This window comes from Hyperoodon ampullatus (assembly GCF_949752795.1).
Source record: "Hyperoodon ampullatus genome assembly, chromosome: 1".
Taxonomy (NCBI): domain Eukaryota; kingdom Metazoa; phylum Chordata; class Mammalia; order Artiodactyla; family Ziphiidae; genus Hyperoodon; species Hyperoodon ampullatus.
The window spans coordinates 46849767-46871836 of record NC_136914.1 but is presented as its reverse complement, the minus strand read 5'-3'; the positions used below and the strand labels follow the sequence as shown (position 1 = coordinate 46871836).

The 22070-nt window shown below is 38.6% G+C and overlaps 1 protein-coding gene across 1 annotated transcript; it reads right to left on the bottom strand.

Annotated features, from left to right (window-relative positions):
* Positions 1 to 1425: 1425 nt before the first annotated feature.
* THAP9 (THAP domain containing 9) lies at positions 1426 to 21727 on the bottom strand (the record flags this gene model as incomplete). Its single annotated transcript, XM_079710563.1, has 5 exons — positions 1426 to 3406; positions 7093 to 7258; positions 12207 to 12510; positions 14390 to 14585; positions 21438 to 21727. 5 exons carry the CDS (start codon positions 21725 to 21727, stop codon positions 1426 to 1428), a joined length of 2937 nt encoding a protein of 978 aa, XP_079566689.1.
* Positions 21728 to 22070: the final 343 nt, after the last annotated feature.

Genomic DNA, 22070 nt, shown 5'->3' with positions numbered 1-22070 from the left:
GATCTATAAACAGGCTTCCTTTAAATAAGATTTATCCCAGTGAATCTAAACTCATTCTACTGCAAACAACAAAACCCACAATATTTAGGCTTCTCAGCAATAGCCCCTTATAAAATGTAGTACAGTACAGCTCTGGTTACATTTCAGAACTGAAGCCGTTGTTTGAGGTAGAACCAGCAGAAATATATCAAAATACACTATTTAAGGGGAATTTCAACTAATAAAACTCAACTTTCACCTACTCATTAATCTTTTACAACTTTAAGTTTTCATATTAACTGTACTTTGTGAACATTCACTCAATGACAATAAGGGTAGATATTTTACATACACAGGTGAAAAATGTGCTTGTTTCTTCTTTTTCCATTAAAACACTCCCATTTGTGAAACAAATGTTTTTCTATTTATCGTTTCAGATCTGGGTACGAGAGAATGGAGAATAATGTTCTTAGTATGTTTCCGTCTTCGGGTTATTTAAGCTAAATTTCTGAAAAAACTCTTTATGTTATTAAGACAAATGTTTTCACTCTCATTGACTCAGCTGACCATCTTTTTCCAATTTATTAATCACATGCTATGAAATGCCATTATTCAGCATTGAAAATATGTTTATTTTCCTCTTCATTAAGAGAAGTTGAAATAAGGGCTTCTTTTCATTCTCTGATGAGCACTGGGCTCCTCCAACAGGAGTCAAGTAAGTATCCACTCTATTTTATTACTCGAAAGTAGTATTTTGAAGTCCAGAGACAATGGACTGTGAAAATTACATCTTCTATGTATTCCCCAGACAACATTTCCCAGCTTGGTTGCAGCACAAGGAATCATCTCATGGCTCGTGTTTACCTTCTGCCTGATAAAGCATAATTATTTCTGTTTTAGGGTACCCCAGCAAAAAGGATTTTTGTGGTGTTTGATGTTTAATTTAGCCTAATTTTCAAATCATATCTTAATTTTCATGTGTAAGTAAAGATTATGTTCAAGGTTTGATAGGCATTCTATTAACTTTTTTTTTTTTTTTTTAGTGTTAACGTTCTTAAGAGCTGAAAACCAAAGCTCTTTTAGGGAATGTAGTCTTTATAAAAAGGGTCAATGTTTTGGTGACTCCTCGTCATTATTCTCCCTTGTTTTCGAAGTATGTTCAGTCAAATTAGTCGTATAACAGTAAATTCAAAGACAGCACCTGTTGGCTAGTCTGTTCCTACTGACTGACTTACTGCTTTCTACATTTTGGGTAACTCTGAAATGCTTGCAAGCCCCACCAAAGTCCGAGCAGATTTGATAATATGCATGATAGAAATTCCTAAGTCAGAACCACAAGCTTGTCCACTCTGCAGAATGGTCAATTTGTAAAATATAGTAAGTTGAATTTTAAAGTAAATGTTGACCAATTATTTTTAATAAAACTTTTAATATATTTTAGGTCCTTCATTTGAACGGACAGCCATCGTTCCTTAGCAAATGCCTGTATTTACTGGTATCAGCAAAACTTGAACATTTGTAATTCTGTAAAGATGACCAGTGTTTCCTTGACAAAGTTTTCGTTTCAGTTCTTTCCGAATGGTGTTTTAAAGGGTACTGGGTTACACCTTTAGCTCTGATCTTTAAGAAACAGGTTATTATGTCCTTTAGTAGCTTTACAAAGTGATTGGTGGCACACACTTCTCCATCAAAGAGATGCTTATCTAAATCTACAAAAAGATACATATGCCCGGAAAGCTCATGTAATATTTTTTGCTGAAGATAAAATTCCCTCTGTTTAGGAAGTAGTAGTTCAGAAACTGCCATCCTTGAATGGGTTCTTACAACTCGCTCACAAATATCTATGACTCGGCACAAACTTTCTGAAGGGAAATGCAAGCCATTTTCCTTTTTAACACATAACAGTGATCCAATTTTAGAGGATTTGAGATCTGATGCATATAGTGCACTGATGCAGTCCTCACATGTTAAAAGAGCTGATAACTTATTTGCAATATAACCAGCACAACAGGTAAGATTTTGCCTATGATCTGACAGGTCTAGTAATGCCTCACTTAGCGAACAGTCAGACCAGTCTTGGCAAATATCCTCTTTGCGAAAAAGAGTCTTTATAACGCTGATACCATACTGACGCTGAACTGTCCAAAGGGCCAAGTCCGTCCTTCGAGCAACTGAAATGTCAAGGATGCTTACTTCACTTAGAAAAACCTCATCTTGTAATCTGTATCTGGTCTCCAAATTATGGTAAGCTTTCTGGAATGCCATGCAGGTAGGGTTAGAACTGGTTACCAATACCTGTCTAAGCATCTTTAGAAATAACTCCAGATGATCTTGACTGAATTTGTAAGTCAGAAGATATGGAAAAGGCATGACTTTTGGGGAAACATAATTTTGGTAGAGCCATTTTAAGCTCTCAGCATTAAGCAAAAATCCCAGGAATCCCAGTTTTCGCTTACCTTTAATTATTTGATTATTGCTAGTGTCAGATAATGTAACAAAAATAGTCTTGGCTTCAATTAACACATGGTTGATTTTATTAAAAGTTTCGGGTAATAGAGGTCCTTTAAGTCCCTTTCCATAATAGTTCCTACTATTAAAAATGTCAAACAGATTGTTAATTAAGCGTAAGAACTGGATGGTACCAATACAGTTTTGAAAAGGAGGCAGGCCTAATGACAGCAAACATTCTAACGCGCTGGCCACACTCTCACTGAAGAGTTGGGCGGCACAATTCATTTTCAGTATGTGGTTCTTCAAATTTGCAAGTTTTCTTGGGATTCTCTCCATATTTGATAATTCCTGTTCCTCTAGCGCTGCTACCTCCACAAGGTGCTGCCAGTGTGCTGTGCCATTAATGAACTGAATGCTCTGAAAATTCTGAAATGCATTTCGTATTAATCTAAGCAAGTGGCAAGAATCAAAGAAGTATGCAATCTGTTGACTAGAAGATGAAGGATGCTGAAATGTACACTTCATGTTGTCTCCATCAAGATGTATCCCCAGTGCTTTTGCCATCTGAACACTGTGAGCTGTAGCATCAGACGTGACAGCTAGAACTGTGATCCCTATGTCACTCAGTTTGCCAATCGTCAGACGAAGCAGTTGAGCTTGCAGGTATCCAGACGCCCTGTTTACAAAAAAATAACCAAGAGGTGTCCTCCAGTGACCAGAAATACCCACTGCCATGAGCAAAATAGTTTCTGAGGCAAGTGGCGTTTCATCAGCATCAAGTTTGCCAAGACCAAAGTCCATAAACCCTAGCAAATGGTGACTGCTGGGGTCCCATTGAAGTTGTTGCTTGAGAGATATACCTTTTATTATCAGTGAACAATATTGATATAGCTGGTCTCCATTCTCTACTTTTCGTTGAAGAAAAGAAAAAACGTTGCTGCTGAAACCTGGACCGGGTTTGCATTTGGACAGCCATCTAGAAAATGTAAAAAATGAAAAACATAAAACACAAATGAAGAAATTAAAAATGGGAAAATGCCTTAAATGGCATTTTCTACTAAAGTAGCCTCAAATCCCTGTTGAAATAAAGCCAAGTATAGTAGCCAAATTCTATCAACATTTCAAGCATATATTCATAGTTATGATAAAATAGTAAGATAATAGAGAAACTTAGAAACACAGAATAGCAATTGAAGATGCAAACATACCACAAAATTTTTAACTTCTTACTCACTTCTTAATAAAAATCAATTACCCAGTTTGTTCTCATTGATGTGTTTGTAATTTAGATCATAAACCAGTCTTACCTGTACATTCACTGAGATGAGAAAACTGTTGAGGGGGAAGGAAGCTGAGAACAGCTAGTACATCTACCCCATTTTATAGATTAGCAAACTGGGAGGAAGAGGGAGAGGTTACGTTGCCTGGCCCATATTGTGTGCTAGTCATGCACAAATGTGAAAAACAGCTTTCCTGAGGCCCTTGTTCAGTGCTTTTTCTCACTGCTCTTCGAATTATGCCCTTTGGGGCAACAGAGTGTCTGCATCTCTTTGCTCCTATCCAAAGTACCTATACTATTATCTTTATCTTAGGAGTTCTTTCATAGTATTTCTTTGACCTTCCCAAACTGCTGATTATTCTTTTCTATTTCTGTTAGTGTCTGTCACTAACAGACAGAATTCTTTTCACTCAGTTCTAATTTACACTTTCTAATTTGTTATAGATCAGGAAAGGAAGTAGCCAAGTTTAATAATTGTCTAAAAAAAGACTAAATGGATTCTGAGGTAGACTGAAGTGTTCATCTTCACTGAAGTTTACTTTTATAACTCAAATGACTTTTTGTTTTTAGGTTGAATTTCTGATTCTGGGGCTATATTCCAGGCTGCCAAGGTTTCTTCCTGGACAGCCATCTCTATTTAATTGAAATTTTAATGTACTTCCAGAAGTATTTCAGGACAGGGCTTTCCAAATATTTTGCTGCAACCAAGAAGTTTCATGAACAGAATTTACCCTTACTATATGCCAGGTACAAATATACGTGTGTATATAAATGTATATACAAAATTTAATGCCACTTATGACCCACTAAATTGATTTCAAGATGTACTAACAGATTTGAAAAACACAGTTACAGAATGCAAAAGACATACTCTGACTACTTAGGAGACAAAAGTATTAATCAGTTGTTTATATTTAAAAACAGGGCAAAATAATAAGACAATGAGAAAACAGAATAGTGGCTCTCCACCAGGGTGCTACAGCCCACTAGTACGTTGAAAAGCCTTTTCAAGTGTGTCACCAAATTTTAATCAGTTGTTTAAAATTTATTCTTTTGCAGTAGGATTCTCAAATGAACACTAAAGATGCTAAATGTGTTACATGTGCAGTAAGTATCTAATGAAACTACTTAATGCTTCAAGGTAAAAGTTCTAGTTTAAATAGGTTAAAAAAGCTTATGTTCCGGTGAGCTTGCTGTTTAAATGAAAATTAAATGGTATCTTAATGTCCACAACTACTAGAATGATGTTTCTCAGGCAGAGAAATATGAGGACTTGTTGATTTTTTTTTTAAGTTTTTAAAACTGAGAGTAGAAACACTCAAACCAAGTTTTTAGTGTTGTAGGGAAGTGACTGATTTCTCTCTCAAACCAACTTTTTTCCCCCACTCAAAATGAAAAAAAAACTTTTTCTGATTGTATAAAATGACACATCCATTTTTTAAAAAACTGAAAGAATATAAAAAAGTGCAAAAAAGTAAAAAATCACTGTTAATACATGAACTTATTTACAAAACAAAAATAGACTAACAGACATAGAAAACAAACGCATGGTTACCAAAGGGGTGGCATGGGGCGGGGGGTCCCGGAGGGATAAAGTAGGAATTTGGGACTAGCAGATACACACCACTATATATAAAATAGAGAAACAACAAGGGCCTATTGTATAGCACAGGGAACTATATTCGATATCTTGTAATAACCGATAATGGAAAAGAATCCCAGAAAGAATATATATATATATATACCTAAATCACCTTCCTGTACACCTGAAACAATATAGCATTGTAAATCAGCTACACTCCAATAAATAAATAAATAGATATTCTTTAAAAATCACTTAATATTTCAGGGACATTCTCCCAGATCTCTTTATGTATACATAACTAGATCTCTTTATGTATACATAACTAGATATAATTTTCAAAAATTATACTGAACCTATTTTTCTTTACTATAGTAATGTTATAGACATACTTTTGCATGTTCTTAACTACTGACCTACAGCAATATTTTAAGTGTACACACAGTAAAACTAAAGCATAAATAATCGAACCAACCTGTATTGAAGGACACTTAGGTTGTTTCTGATTTTTAAACAATACAAAGAGCACCACAATGTGTGTTTGTGGGCACACATACACTTATACGTATCTATGTCATTTATGCAATTCCTAGGAGTAGGATGCAGAGGTAAATTTACTTATGCATGTATTAGAATAAATGAACTCAACTTTTAAAGACTTTTGGGCCACAGGTGCACATAATTGAGTGAGTCAATTTAAATATAATTCACATTCCCAAATTGTCCTTCCAAAAGTTTATACCAATTATAACTGACATACTCATCAATATATTTTAAATTAAACATTAGCTTAGTTATGGAATAATTATAGGGAGTCACTTGGGTAGCTTAAAGCTCTGCTTAGGAAAAATATTGTGCTAAAGAGCCATAATGCTGAGCTGGGTGTTCTTCTTTAAGACTATTAGCTCCTCCCACTGTCTTGGTTATTTCTGAAGCTCTCACATCAACTCACCTATACAGGGAGCTAATTTACTAAACTGCAATGAATACCAAAATAGAAAATTAAATTAGAAACAGAAAAAATCTACTAAGATCATACTAAATGTATCACTATTATAATTAGGAAAGCTGAGGATGCTAAGACATTATTTCAAAGGAGTTGTGAAAACAAACTACCTTAAAGACCCAAAGCTCTGGAATTATAAGAAGCAGAGCTGTGGGAAGGTTCTGGGAGAATTCAAAGGGAGAATTGAATTCAAGGGAGAATTCAAGGGAGAACTGAAGAATTCAAGGGAGAATTGAAAAAGGATCCAACTTCAGTACAGAGAAAATTAGAGAGGTGACTGATAGTAGCTAAGAACTGAAGAAATCGTAGTTAGAAATGAGTGAGTGAGGTACCTATCTAACTGAATCAAGGGTTTTTTAAAATGTAAGTCTGGCTTGGTCTATCATCCATACAGTTGTTTCTCCATTATCATGGAGGGAAAAAACAACTATTCATGTTTTCTCCTTTCTCCCAAACTTCTAATGCTTCCTTCCCCAACTCTTAGCTATTAACTTTATGCCACTGAGAAAATAGAAGCAATTTGATAAAAACTCATTTTCTTACCACCAAATCTGTTAACCTGTTGCATCTGTATCTCTCTTTCCTGTTTCGACGCATGATTTGTCCCTACTCCTAATTAAGGCCAGACCTCCCTCCACAGCAGTGTTGGATGTTGCCCTCCTGCAGTTATCCTTTCTGTTGTGCATCACTGATTTTCTTATCTGCACTAGATCACTCCCATGAGCAGGCAAACAAGGTGCAGCATCTGCCATCTCATCAAATATCCTCCCCTCCATTTATGCTCCTTCCACTTACGGACACATTTCTCTTCTCCTTTCATAGCAAAACTCCTTGAGAGAGTCCATAATCACTGTCTTTGCTTCTTTGCCTTCCAGTATCTCTTGATTCCACTTCAGCCAGGCTTGTCTCTCCATCACTGCACTGCAATTGCTTTTATCAAGGTCATCACTGACATCTCCATCTTGCAAAATCCAATGGTCAATTGACTGTCCTCATCTTACTTGATCTCCAGCAGCATTTGACACAGTGCAATACTATCTCCTTGAAATACTTGCTACACTTGGCTTCTAGGCCATCACAATCTCCTGGTTTTCCTCCTGTCTCACTGGCTGCTCCTGATCAATAAATGTTTATTGAATAAATGAATATTCAATATGATTAGAGATCTAATACTTAAGCACAGATGTGCTGAAAATAGATATAAACAGGGGAAATGAAGGGAAATGTTATCAAATAAAAATTTTTGACCATTCAGATTTCTCAGTATAAAATCTAGGTATTTCTAATAAGTTGGAATAATAGATGGCCATTAAAACAAAATTTGGGTGATGGATAGTTTTTTTTTTTAAGTCTGGGAGAATATATACCAAACTGCTAACAGTGGTTATTTTGTGGGATTAGGGGAATGGAAGTATTATAAATATTTTTCACTTTCTGGTATTTATATACTTACATATTGTTTCAATGTTTTATACTAAGCATGTATTACTATCACATTAAACAAGGTAACTTAGTTTCAGACAAAGCATCCAAAGAAATAAGCAACCCTTTGAGTACTAAAATTGTAAATCGAAATAATGACACAGCAAAGGTTACAAAGTGAAAAATGACATGAAGAGAAAAAAGATCAGTGTGAGCTGGAATTACCAGAGAAGACTTAATTCAGGAGTTGATGCAGAACTATAGAAATGAAAAAAACCATGGGGGGTGGGGTGGGGGGTGGAGATGAGAAGTCGTATGGAATGTCTCACATAAACCATAGTGTAAAATCAGTAACTAATGCTTTAAAACCAGTGCAAAGGAGAGGACTTGACTAAAAAATGTGTGGAAGCGATAGCAACATAGTGTCTATAAAAATGTCTACTGCTTACCAGAAAGTAGACATTTATAAATAAGTGTAATATCTGGCCTAAATGGTAAAATCACATATGGAAGAGACTGAATCAGCCTATACACAAATGTTCATCTCAATATACAATATAGCAGTTACAACCAAAAAATAAAAACAATATAAATGTCCAATAGTTGGAGAATGCCAAAGTTAAGTAGGGTATGACTACCTGATATTCTGAAGCTATTCAAGATCATAACTATGTAAAAAACTAGTAAATCTAAGCACAGAAAAAAGACTGGAAGAAAATTCCCTATATTAATAGTAATTGTTTAAATGTAACCTAGAGGAACAATTAATGAATTTTCCTCCTTTTTCTCTCATTTCTAAATTTGTTAGTAGTAGTATTATGTTAATAGTATGTGTGGAGGAAAATTCTCATTCATGTTTTTTTTTTAAAGGGGATGTGATGTACATCATGGTGACTATAGTTGATAATACTGTACCTATATCTGAAAGTTGCTAAGAGAGTAGATCTTAAAAGTTCTCATCACAGACACAAAAAATTTCTAACTATGTGTATGATGGATATTAACTAGACTTATCTTGGTGGTCATTTTGCAATATATGCAAATATCAAATGCAAATATCAAACACATAATTACATTGTATACCTGAAACTAACATAATGTTATGTGTTAATTACATCTCAATTTAAAAGAAGTTTCCCCCCACGTGGGAAAAAAAAAACCCTCATAATAATCAAGGTCCTTCCTCCCACCAAGCTTCAGTTTCCCCCTTCTTTAAAATGAGGGGGTTGGACTACATGATCTCTAGGAGTTTCTCCAGCTCAGAGCCCCTATGAGTCTGTTTTAAAGTTGAAGCAATAAGAAACCAAGAAGCACCTTCCAGGAGAGAAGGCTCCTGCCGTTCCTGGGCGGCCTCTGCCCCAATAGCAGTGGATTAAATGAAGTGCTGCTCTTTAGACAGCGATTTGAGGTCCACTGCAATTCTTCCTTACATCTGTTCAAAATCCTAAACAACCATCCAGGCATTCTTTCATTCCACAAATATTTATCAAGAGACCACTGTGTTCCAGGCACCCCTCCAGGGCAGGAGGTGTAACAAAGAACCAGACACAGACCTCATACTTGGGCAGCTCACAGTCTAGTGGGGAAGACAGTGTTAAGTACTAAGATTCAGTTCCACATTGTGTGTGCAAGAGGGTACCTAGTCCAGAATCGGAAAAATGGCAGGCCAGGCTTCAGAAAGGATGTGATATCTAATCTGAGCCTGAAGGGTGAGGACCAGTCTCCAGGACTAACAGGGAGAATGGGCATTACAGGCAGATGGACTAGTAAGTCTCGAAGGTAAGGAAGCAGCAAGAAATGCCTTACAATAGGAACACGGAATCTAAGAGGGCAGGGAGAGACGCAGGAGATGAGCCGCACAGTCCAGCAGGAGCCACATCACATCACAGAAGCTCAGTGAGACACAGGAAGAAGTCTATGGGTAATGGGAGGCTTAGGCAGCAGGAAAGTGACTGGTATGGGTTGACTTGTGTCCCTCAAAAAAGATATATCATAGTCCTAATCTCCAGTACCTCAGAGTGTGATCTTATTTGGAGATAGGGTCTTTACAGAGGTAATCAAGTTAAAATGAGGTCATTCGGGCACACCCTAATCCAACATGACTTGTGTCCTCATAAAAAGAGGAAATCTGGACACAGAAACACACATGGATAATGGAAGACGATGTGAAGAAACACAGGGGGAAGACCACCATCTACAAGCCAAGGAGAAAGGCCTGGAACAGACCCTTACTTCACAGCCCTCAGAAGGAACTAACCCTGCCAGCACCTTGATTTTGGACTTCTAACTTCCAGAACTGTGAGGCAATAATGCATTTCTGTCATTTAAGTCAAATAAGTAAATAAATAAAAATAAAAGAAACTGTAAAACCCGTGATGAAAAAAACAGTAAATACTGAGTATTAAATTTATAAGGCATTACTATAAAGTCGCTGTTATTTGCTTCCCACTGAGAGAATATAAATATAGCTATGTATTTTGACCACAAATTCTAAAAAATTATTTTTTATAATCTGGTCTCTGGACAGCCTGCATTGGCACCAACTACATTGCTTAGGAAAAATTCAGATTTTTGATCTTTGCCTCAAACCAATGGTATCAATCTAGATACCAATCAATTGTTCTCGGTTTTCTAGATTAGTCACATATTAAAACTACTGAAGGGCCTGAGAAATTCCCATATTTCAAGATTTAGATTTTACCACCCAGAGTGTCTCTACCATCTGAAAGATGCAAAAAAATTTGTCAGCCTATATGTCTTCATTCTGTGGGTGAAATATCGACTGTGATAATATGTAAATACCACCTAGAAGTTTTTAAAAAGAGAAAGTGGACAAAAGGAGAGTATGAATACTAATAGCATTAATGTATAAACTGCAGTGAAAGAACAAAATGTTTATTTTATTTAATATCTAAAAAGTAATTCACTTACGTTCTGAGGATAGAAGAATGAGGCAGTTTAAGAATCTTTCTTACATAATCATAGACTTTGCTACTGCACAAGTAGAGTGTACATGCAAATTGCTTCATTTCTGTGGAGTACTCAGCTGTTTCTCTCCAGTTATACAACTCCCACTTAAAATCTGTTAAAATAAATTTATTCTTTGTGATGAAAAATGTGTACAGTAACATTTTCAGGCACAGACCATAGCATTTGGATATAAAATATGATAGGCACCAAAATTCAAATAGTTACATTTTAACTGAGTTTGTTCAGAGGTTACTATCCAATCTTAGAGACTGTTAACCAATTTATCCTGTTCATCTTGGATCATTTCACGAGAAAGAGGGACGAAAAATGTGTCAACTTGAGTCGTTATGTTTTACTATTCACTGGCAGCCTGAGTGGAGATTTTTAGAGGAACAGGGAAGAAAATGAAATAAATGGATAATGGGTATCATTTATCTGAGAGTGAAAAATAGACACAAGAAATATTTTGGGGGATAGGGAACTATTCAGAATGAACAATCTTCCCTACCATTGAGAGAAAAAAAAAATCCTCTGTTCCTGGTGCAGACCCCTATTTATAACCTATATTCCCCTCTTGGAAAAACACAAAATACTCTCTTCCATTGGAGATACCTACTCTTGTCTAGAAAAGGACATGCTTCTTTTACCAGAATGCAAATCCAAAATCTCTGCTGCTTTCATCAAAGAATAAGTTGGCAATTCTTACTTTGCCCCTCTTCAAATATCCTGGTTCACAAAGACTAGGTAGTCTTTCAATGAACATATATATATACTCTATAGAGTATTTTAGAAAAAAATTTGGAGACTTAACACAATTTTCAAACTCAAAGGGATTTTGCAAATTATCTAGTTCAGCTCACTACAAAAAAAGACTTTAGTGATAAATTATCTATCAGTTAAAACTGTTCACAAAGAATTTGCAGTGACAAGTGTGTGATTATAAAAAGTGAAAAGTAGGGACTTCCCTGGTGGTCCAGTGGTTAAGAATCCATCCTTCAATGCAGGGGATGCCAGTTTGATCCCTGGTTGGGGAACTAAGATCCCACATGCCACAGGGCAACTAAGCCCACGCACCACAATTAGAGAGCCCACATGCCACAACTAGAGAAGCCTGAGTGCTGCAACGAAGAGCCCATGTGCTGCAACTAAGACCCGAAGCAGCCCAAAAAAATAAATAAATAAATAAATAATTAATTAATTAAAAAAAATTTTTTTTAAGTGAAAAGTACAATATATGGTATAAACCATATGATCTCATTTCTGGGTAGTAGGATTATGTGTTATTTTTATTATTTATACATTTCTTTGCTTCTCCTGTAATAAACATATTACTTTTAAAATTGTAAAATCATAAAAGGATTTTGGTGATTATTTTTCATTCTTCTTGCTTATGCTAGAGACTTTTCACTTCTCAGCTAAAAGCATATTTCCATTGGCAACACAAAATAAATATGTAATGATATTTCAGAAAAATTAAGAGCTACACTGTAAGTATTACAGGTCATTAGGGAACATACCGGAAAATTGTGCTCGTAGCAGACACTCTGTTTCCTCTGAAAGTAGCTTCTCTTCTACAAGTGCATCAATTAATCGTAAGCCCTTTCTCTTCTTGATCATCCTGTAGTTTTTTGCAGAAGCAAGTCTTTTTTTGGACACTTGTAGCATCTGTTGCACCTCAGCCAGTTTCTCTGCTCCTATTGTGAGAGGTCTCTTTAGACTGTAGTTATGGTCCTCAGTAGCAACCTCTTGAGAATTATCAGGAAGTGGCTGTTTTAGGATCTTCTGTCTTGCTTTACCTTTAAGGTGTACACCTTGGAGAACCTATGACACAAATATAAAGTGAAGTTTATTTTAGAAATTATCACACAATGATTATCTATAAAAATACCACTGAATACAAAGCACTCACCTGGTTGCTGTGGAGAGTTAGTTATGAAAGAAAAGGTCATAATCTCTGACTTTTTAAAATATATGATCTCTAGGATAATGTAAACAAGTTTTGGGTTTTTTTGTTTTTGTTTTTGTTTTTTTTGGCTTCTATACAGAAATAGTAACATGATGCTGAAAGTTTCTGAAATGATTAAAGTAACTAGAGAAAGGTGGTGGTAATTTGGGAAGGTTTCACAGGAGTTTTGAGTTGTTCTTTGAAGGAGTAATAATATGGTTTAGTGAAGGGGACAGGGAAGTTATTTGCACAAACAGGAAGGCACAGGACAGAGCATGGGCTTTGGAATTAAGACTCCTGGCTCCCCTCACTTGTTAGCTGTGACTTAACATATAATCCTTTAGCTTCTCACTTATAAAATGTGGATAATAATACAGAGTTGTTTTAAGGATACAATAAGATACTTTATGTAAATCGCCTAGTGCAATGCCTGGACCACTGTAGGTCCCGATAAATTGTTAACTATTACTGATTTTAAACGAAAGCATACAAGCAAGTCAATTTATCATATATACAATGGGTAAGTACATGTGGTTCAAAAAGAGAATTCAGGGCAGTTAGAGATGCACAAATCAATTAATAGAAAGCTCTTCAAACTTATGAGTTTGGATTTGACACCAACCATATTCTTCTGAAAGAGGGAATAAGACAAAACAATACCGAAAGAAGGAGACTCCAATGAATAAGAGGAAGGTGAGGGTAGAGTAAGGATAGAACAGTTGGATGACTATTTGCAGACTGCAGACAGTGATTGAATCATATATGAGCACGTGGCTAAGGGGTAAAAGGATAAAATAAAAATAATCAAAAGAAACGTAAGGGGCTTCCCTGGTGGCGCAGTGGTTGAGAGTCCGCCTGCCGATGCAGGGGACACGGGTTCGTGCCCCAGTCCGGGAAGATCCCACATGCCGCGGAGCAGCTGGGCCCGTGAGCCATGGCCGCTGAGCCTGCGCGCCCGGAGCCTGTGCTCCGCAAGGGGAGAGGCCACAACAGTGAGAGGCCCGCGTACCGCAAAAAAAAAAAAAAAAAAAAAAAAGAAACGTAAGAATGTAACACCAATACTGGTGACTGGGATAAAATAAAAGCAATCAAAAGAAACATGACTGTAACACCAATACTGATGACTGACTCATAGAAAGTCTTCTATTTTCCGTATACCTCTTTCTACATCAATGCTAACAATTAGGTATGTTTTTGGTCAAGATCAATAACATTTTTGGGGAGAGCCAAAAAAAAGGAGGGGGTAGATAATTTCAAAGTATTGTGAAAACTGTCTCATACTTAAACAAAAACCTGCATTCTAAAGCTGTTTATATCTACTAGTTGATTTTTGTGATCAGTTTAGTAACCTTTATGTATATCTAGACATATGGTTTGCATTTATACATTTTATTTATTTATTTTTTTGGCTGCACCACATGGCATGCAGAATCTTAGTTCCCCGACCAGGGATGGAACCCGCGCCCACTGCATTGGAAGCGCAGAGTCTTAACAACCGGACCGACAGGGAAGTCCCGTATACACTTTATTTTTATTTTTTAAAAAGCTCCAAAGCACAATTACTAATATTACATATATATTTTTAAAAAACCCAAAAACTAATTTTCTAGGCATTTAAAGTGTATTATAGGATTTATTTTAAGACCTGGTTTTTGGTTTTGTGTTTATCTCTGTAAAATCTAGCTATAATGTGAGCTGTCTTGATTTTTAAAGGCTCTGTAAAATTTAATTTTGTTTACACCTAGATTTAAATACCTTGTATAGAGAAACAGAAGGCACAGCTCCTTTTTTCAGCTTTCTTCTTATGCCATATGACTCAAAGTCACTTTCTTGAAAGTGTTTGGAACATAGCATAGCACCTGGTCCTGGAATCCAAATCTTTTTGCTTCTGGGGTCCATACGATTAACAGCCCTGATCCATTTTGAGCGCTGAATGGTATCAGTTGGAAATCTACAGCAATCATATTAAAATTCCATTAACATGAAAATATAGTAATACTACAGTAGTATTTATCATATAAACCGATTTATTATTTAACTGCTTTACATAAAGTCCAGTTAATTAAAGTTTAATTCACTTGATCTGATTTCATTTTTCAAAGTTCTTTGACTTTTTAAATCCAAAAGCTTGGGCTTCCCTGGTGGCACAGTGGTTAAGAATCTGCCTGCCAATGCGGGATACACAGTTTCAAGCCCTGGTCCAGGAAGATCCCACATGCCGTGGAGCAACTAAGCCCGCGAGCCACAACTACTGAGCCCGCGCACGCCTAGAGGCCATGCTCTGCAACGAGAAGCCCAAGCACTGCAACGAAAAGTAGACCCGCTCGCCGCAACTAGAGAAAGCTCGCGTGCTTTTTTAAATTTACTGAAATAAAATAAATTTAAATCCAAAAGCTCAATATCTAAGTGGTCTCATCTGTTTCAATTTGTATGTAGACAATTCTCCTATTAAACATCCTGCACATTCTATCTTCACAGCCTACACTTAACAGAATCTGCTCAACTTTAATATGTCTTTCCTTTCCTGTGTCAATTTTTAAAAATTAATTAATTTATTTATTTTTGGCTGCATGGGGTCTTTGTTTCTGCGTGCGGGCTTTCTCTAGTTGTGGTGAGCGGGGGTCTTTGTTTCTGCGCGCGGGCTTTCTCTAGTTGCAGTGAGCGGGGGTCTTTGTTTCTGTGCGCAGGCTTTCTCCAGTTGCGGTGAGTGGGGGCTACTCTTTGTGGCAGGGTGCGGACTTTTCATTGCAGTGGCTTCTCTTGTTGTGGAGCACAGGCTCTAGGTGCGCGGGCTTCAGTAGTTGTGGCACGTGGGCTCAGTAGTTGTGGCTCGTGGGCTCTAGAGCGCAGGCTCAGAAGTTGTGGCACACGGGCTTAGTTGTTCCGTGGCATGTGGAATTTTCCCGGCCCAGGGCTCAAACCCACGTCCCCTGCACTGGCAGGTGGATTCTTAACCACTGCGCCACCAGGGAAGCCCTGTGCCAATTTTAAATGATGTCCACAAATTCTTCAGTACTCCTTCTTTCAAGGGAGGAGTACTGAATTCCCCTCCCATTGAGGGTGGGCTGGGGTTAGTAATTTGCTTCTAAGGAATATAAAAAAGCAGACGTGATAGTGGGCATTAAACAAGATCATAAAAAGCACTGAGGATCTGTCCTTGCTCTCTCTGTTGAATGGTTTTTCTCTGGGGGAAGTTACCTGCCATGTCATAAGGAGCCCTATGGAGAGTCCACTTGGCAAGAAATTTGAGTTCTCCAGCCAAAGGCCATGTGAGGGAGCCTTTCTGAAAGTAGATCCTTCAGCCTCCGTCAAGGCTTCAAATGACTGCAGTCTTGGCTAACATTTTGACTGCAATCTTATGAGATACTCCGTAACACCCACCTTATCCACTCCTCAATTCCTGACCCTCAGAAATTATGTAAGAAAATAGATGCTTCCACAGAATTTTGAGGAAATTTGTTACTAAGCAGTAGGAAACAAGTACATTTCCTATACTCAATTTTCCTATTTTGTTTCGAAAGGATCACTTTTCCTAGCCTTGAACATAAAAATTATCTTCTATTTCTCTACTTGTCAATCCCAGCCAAATGATTACATTCAGCAATGGGTGAGGAAAAAAAATGTGAAAGTAATATAATGAAAATCACAGAACTACTTTTTCTGTCCCCTCTTCTCCTTCCTTTTTTTGGGCCACGCTGCGTGGCTTGTGGGATGTTAGTTCCCCAACCGGGGACTGAACCCAGGCCCTCAGCAGTGAAAGCACAGAGTCCTAATCACTGGACCACCAGGAATTCCCTGCACCCTCTTCTTTGATTTATTTTGGAGATAGATCTATAGGTAGCCTATGACTTTTACATATTTTAACTCAGGCTTTAAAACACATAGTTGTTAGAACTGAAACTGGTGAAAATTTTAATTTCCTTAGCTACTTGTTAGGGAAATGATAACAGTATGATAAAACTTAATTCTGAGATACTCTCTCAATCACCTTGAGAAAGAACACTGAATTGGTAAACCTCTAAGTCTCAATTCCCTTTTACTAGCCATGTAGTATTAGATACATCTCTCAATCTGTCAGCCTCCTCCAGGGCTATAGTAAGAGTACCTGAGGATACAGATGCATTCAAAAGCACTTTGTAAATGGTAAAGTACTATCCAAGGTTTGTTCTTTCTTAGGAACAACTAATTCCACTTTTGGGACTTTTTATTTTATTGTTCCAGGAAGATGATGCTACTTGATCAAGAGAGAATGTACAGGGAATTATTTTTCCAATAAAGATGAGGCACACTTTTCTCTTTTCACTGGGCTCTTTCCTTAACTGATGGCACGTGTTTGTGAGGCCACATTTCTAGATTGGGCGTAGTCTCTAACCATGCAAGGGACCATCAAAAGTTGGCTAGTCCGGGCTTCCCTGGTGGCGCAGTGGTTGAGAGTCCACCTGCCGATGCAGGGGATGCGGGTTTGTTCCCCGGTCCGGGAGGATCCCACGTGCCGCGGAGCGGCTGGGCCCGTGAGCCATGGCTGCTGAGCCTGCACGTCTGGAGCCTGTGCTCCGCAACGGGAGAGGCCACAACAGTGAGAGGCCCGCGTACCGCAAAAAAAAACATAAAAAAAAAAGTTGGCTAGTCCACCAAGTTCCATTACCAGCCTGATTCTCTGATGCAAAGCTTCCCAACTGGCATGCCTGCTGAGTACAGTTATCAATCCCCTTAGCCCATGGGGTGGGCCTGGGCCACCTGGAGCCCTTGAAGTAGTTACATCAAGCTAGTCCCAAACTGCTTTGCAGGTGTGCCCCAAAGTATTAAACAAATATTTCCAATCTGCAAAAAGACATGAAAAGGGTTGGTAAATACTGCAGTCTAACCAGCATGACTGACTAATTTGAGTTATGGACAAAATTAAATTGGTATTAACAATTGATACCACTTTTAAAGCATTTACCTTGTGCTATATATATATTTTAAAGACTTAGTTTGGGTCTTAAGAAACTCTGCAAGACAGCTTTTTATCCTTTTACTGAAGATGAAACCAAGACTGGAGCAGCCAAGTTTAGCCACCAGTAAATAGTCAATTAAAATTGGAATTCATGTTTCCCTAGTCTAAAGCCACCTCTGGCAGAAGAAAAATCCCAAACCCATCACCGTCTCATATACACAGTAATGAAATGGCTTACACTGTAATACAGAATCCATTTTCTTCCTCCTGTCGACTATGCCTTTTTTATACTATTAGCAGAGATCTACTTCTTGTTTCCTGCACATTATTTTCCAGATAAGTGGCTAACAAAACCAATTCTACTGTGGTTACATCTAGGGAGGGAGAGAAATGATTGAGGGGCAAGGCTTCAACTATACCTATAACTTAAGTCTCTTCTAAACAGAACAAAAGCAAACATGTTAACATCTGCTTATTCCTAGTGATGGGTAATAGGTGTCTGTTACGTATAAATAAAAGTTTAAAAATACAATTCATTACAACAATTAAGGCAAAAACTCTTCCAGATGGTCATGCATAAATTCCTTGGTTATGAAATAAATTGAATTTCTTAATCTTACTTTACACCTACAAAAAGGGAATGAATCAAAGGGTCACTTTAAATTTTAACTTGCCAGTCCCACTATGTATTTAGCCATTTATGTGTTTGACAGAGCACCAATATTCTCATAGCAACAGTTTCCACACCTGTGAGTCATTTTGATTCAGGCTTTTCAACCACAGCGCCTTGCTTATGTCCTTACAACCTCTTTCACGACTCTGGTGATGGTGCTGGGGATGCTGGGAAAGGCTTCAGAGGACATAATATCTGAGCTAGAGCTGAAGGGTCAATAGGAGTTTGCCATGCAGAGTGGCCACTCCAAGCAGATGCAAAAGACACAGAGATATAAAATGATTACTTGGAACCTTCTGGCTGATAAAGCTTGGAAAAGTAAATTAATTTGGAGGCTTGAAAGGAGAGTGCAGAGGTAGCTGGGAGTAGTTATAGATGGGAGGTAGCCAGAGGTCAGATCACAAAAGGTCTTGTATGCCTTATTATAAGCTTTGGATCCATCCTTCAGGTCAATGGCCACCACAGAAGTCTACACTCATCTATTGAGAGTTGAAGAAATTATTAGAATTCATTTTTATAACTCTTTGCCCCATCTTCTAATTTTTGTGTTTCATAATAAATATTAGTATATCACTTCATATATAAACTTATAAATTATTATAAATCACTATCCATGTATCAGAGGCACGTATTCAGGTTTTTTGTTTGTTTTTGTTTTATTTTGTTTTTTATGGAAAGAGCTCCAGGATCACATAACTTGAAGATGGAGGCTTCAGGCAACAGCAAGTTGACTAATTCTCTCCTTCCCAGATTACCATTTTGCTGAGCCCTTACTTCAGATCAATATTACTTTGTCACCAGGACTAACACCACAGTATTCTAACTCCTTTTCTTGTCTCTATTCTTTCCTGCCTTCCTTACAACTTCCTAGGTGTCAGGAAGACAAACGATTCCGTGTGTTTAATTCCGCACATATGTATTATAAAATAATAGAAATATATTTCAGATTGGAAGAGAGGTGTATGAGGAAAGGATTCACAGAGGAGCTTGGACTCTACCTTGTAGGCACTGAAGAGCCCAAGGGATTAAAATCCTTACTTCAGGGAAACAGCATGATAAAATTTGCATTTTTAGGAAAATAATTTCCAGAAATCTAGAAAATGGAATGAATGGGGAAGAAATCAGGCTGGAAGAATCAGAGCAGACTACTGTAATAAATGCATCACTTTTTTTTTTTAAATTAAGCAGGTCTTACTGTGGTTCTCAACATATAAAACAAATAAAAGCAATAAGCCAGTTCTTCCCTATTTAAAGAAACTAGTAAAAAGGCACAGGAAAAACAGGGAACAAAAAGTTGAGAAAGAAATTAAAGAAAAGGGAGAGAACGAGGGAGAGAGTGTCAGTACAGCTATGGGAGATGAAAGTTTCAAGGACTGGTCGATACGACCGAAAGTTAAAAGAGGTCAAGAGAAAGATTTACAAGTGCTTATTTAGATTTGGTAGCGTTACCAATGACCCTCAGTTAGTGCTGTTTCATTACAGTGGTGACAGACGTCTGGCTACAGTAGGGTGAACAGGCAACAGGACTTAGGGAAATAGGTGTATGCTTCTGTTTTGAGGAACTTGGTTATAAATGGAAGGGGAGGGTAGTGTAGAGGTGCACAAAGGTTCAAGAGTCTGTGTGTCTGTGTTTAAAAGTGGAAGTAATGTGAACATGTTCAGTGTTTTTAGGCAAGTAATCAGTAGAGCAATTTACAATAAAAAGAGGACAGGAACTAATTGATGGAAACAAATCCCAGAGAAGAAAGGATACAATTATAACAGCTTAGGTGGAGGAAGCAGCCCTACTTAAACTAAGCAATACTACAAAAGGCCTACCATATATAGTTGAAACTCCTTAACTTGACATGTTAAATTTTTTTAGATAATTTGTCTCCAAGCTACTTTTCCCACTCTTCTACATTACATCTTCACTTTCCATCCCTTTATATTTTTTCCATGTTATTCCTATTTAAATGCTATCTTCCTTCAGCCCCACTCTCCAATCTAGGTAAGGTTCAAGGTCCAACTCAAATACCACTTGTCCCACACAGCTCTTTTTGATTTTTTCATAAAAGTCCTTTGTCAGGGGTTTGACTCTCTACCCCTCATATTGCCTTAATAGGCTACCACTTTAAAAAAACGCTGTACATTTCTTTTTGTCTGTGAGTAGCTATTCTACACACTTTTCCACTTCTCATTGATCTCAATGACCTTTACTAGACTGGACCACAGATGTGGGTTCAAATTAGATCGGTCTGAAAATAAGCCCCACTCTTGTGCCAAATATAATTTCCTTGCATAACCAGTTACAGCCAGAGTTGGACCAGGCTTGCAGAGCTGGGCTAATGATACTGAACAACTGGTAATGACAGTACTGGTGAAAATCTGAAACTGACCAGGTCCCTTCAGGGCCCTCCTGGGTACAAAAGCCCTCTGTCTCCCATTTCGTGTCAAAAAAACAAACAAACAAAACCCAAAAAACTTCAGTCTCCTAGGCCTTCCCTGAGTTCCAAAGAGCGGACCCAAGCAATGACTAATTAGGGAAGTTAGGGGAGTTAGGGAATGGGTAGGGGGTAGGGGGGAAGCAGTTAAGCCAGATAGCCTGAACAACAGTTCAGTGATAAATAGAGTCCTAGTTCCTCCTCAAGGGATATACAAAATAATCTGATGGCATATCTTTGGGTAGTTCTGCAAAAACTAACCCCCCACCCTGGTGGAGGATGGTGACTACCTGCTGACCACAAGTACTTAGACCTCAGACTGGCTGGAACCATAAGGTCGATGATTCACATTCTCTAAACACCAGACTGTTCCTCACCCCCCATTCAATCAGAATAATGTCATGCACCCTGCAGCCCTCACCCCAAATCCCTGCAGCCCTCACCCCAAATGTTGCTTTTAAAAGTCCTAAAAGCCATCAGGGAGTTCAAGACTTTTCAGCACCGGCTGCCCATTCTCCTTGCTTGGCACCCTGCAATCAACACTGGACTTTCCTTCACTACAACCTGGAGTCAGTAAAGTGGCTTTCCTGCGCGGTGGGAAAGGGGACTCCAGTTCAGTTCCATAACAAACTGATCTGTACTCATGTTCCTGAGCAAGCCACACACTCTAATGAAAGCGCACGCCTTCAACAGTTCTTCTAAACTGCCTCCCCTTCCGGTCTCCCGAAAGGAAGCAAGACTCCTTTCGAGTAACCCCTGCTAAAAGCTAACGGAGAAAGCAAGCACTTCGGAAGCAAACACTGAGCAGGAGGACGAGGAAGAGCATTAGCCCTCAGTTGCCCAATTCCCTCCCCCGCCCCCACGCTACGCACGTCACGCCACGCCACGCCGACGGCATGGCGCCCCACGCGCCCCGCCCCACCCTGCCCTGCCTCCCGCCTGGCCGTGCTGGGAATTAGCGCGGAGGTTGTTCTCACGCACTGGTGGAAGGAGAGGCCGCGCTCCCGGCTCAGCACGGTATCCCGGGTGCTGCAGCCCACTGCCGAGCAACTTCGGGTCATCTTCTTGCTACGTGGGGCTCCACCGTCGGTGTTCCCGCGACAGCATGAATCCCGATAAAGTTAGCTCCGCCCGCAGACACTGCGGCTATGACCTTTATTTGTCTAGAAAAGCGGGCTCTTAAGGCGCAGGGATCCCACCCTTTCTCTCCGGGGGCCCTGCGGCAGTCCCCGTGGCCAATCACAGACCACGTCGTGTCGCAGCAACCAATCGGAAAGGCCAGGGGCATTAAGCCGCGCATTGGGCCGCCCCTCCCCGCTTATTGGAGGGTGGTTAGTGGATTTAGCTGGCGTGGGCTCCTTTTCGTCCATGCTGTCTGGTTAAATCCAGTGCCATCGCGCTTCT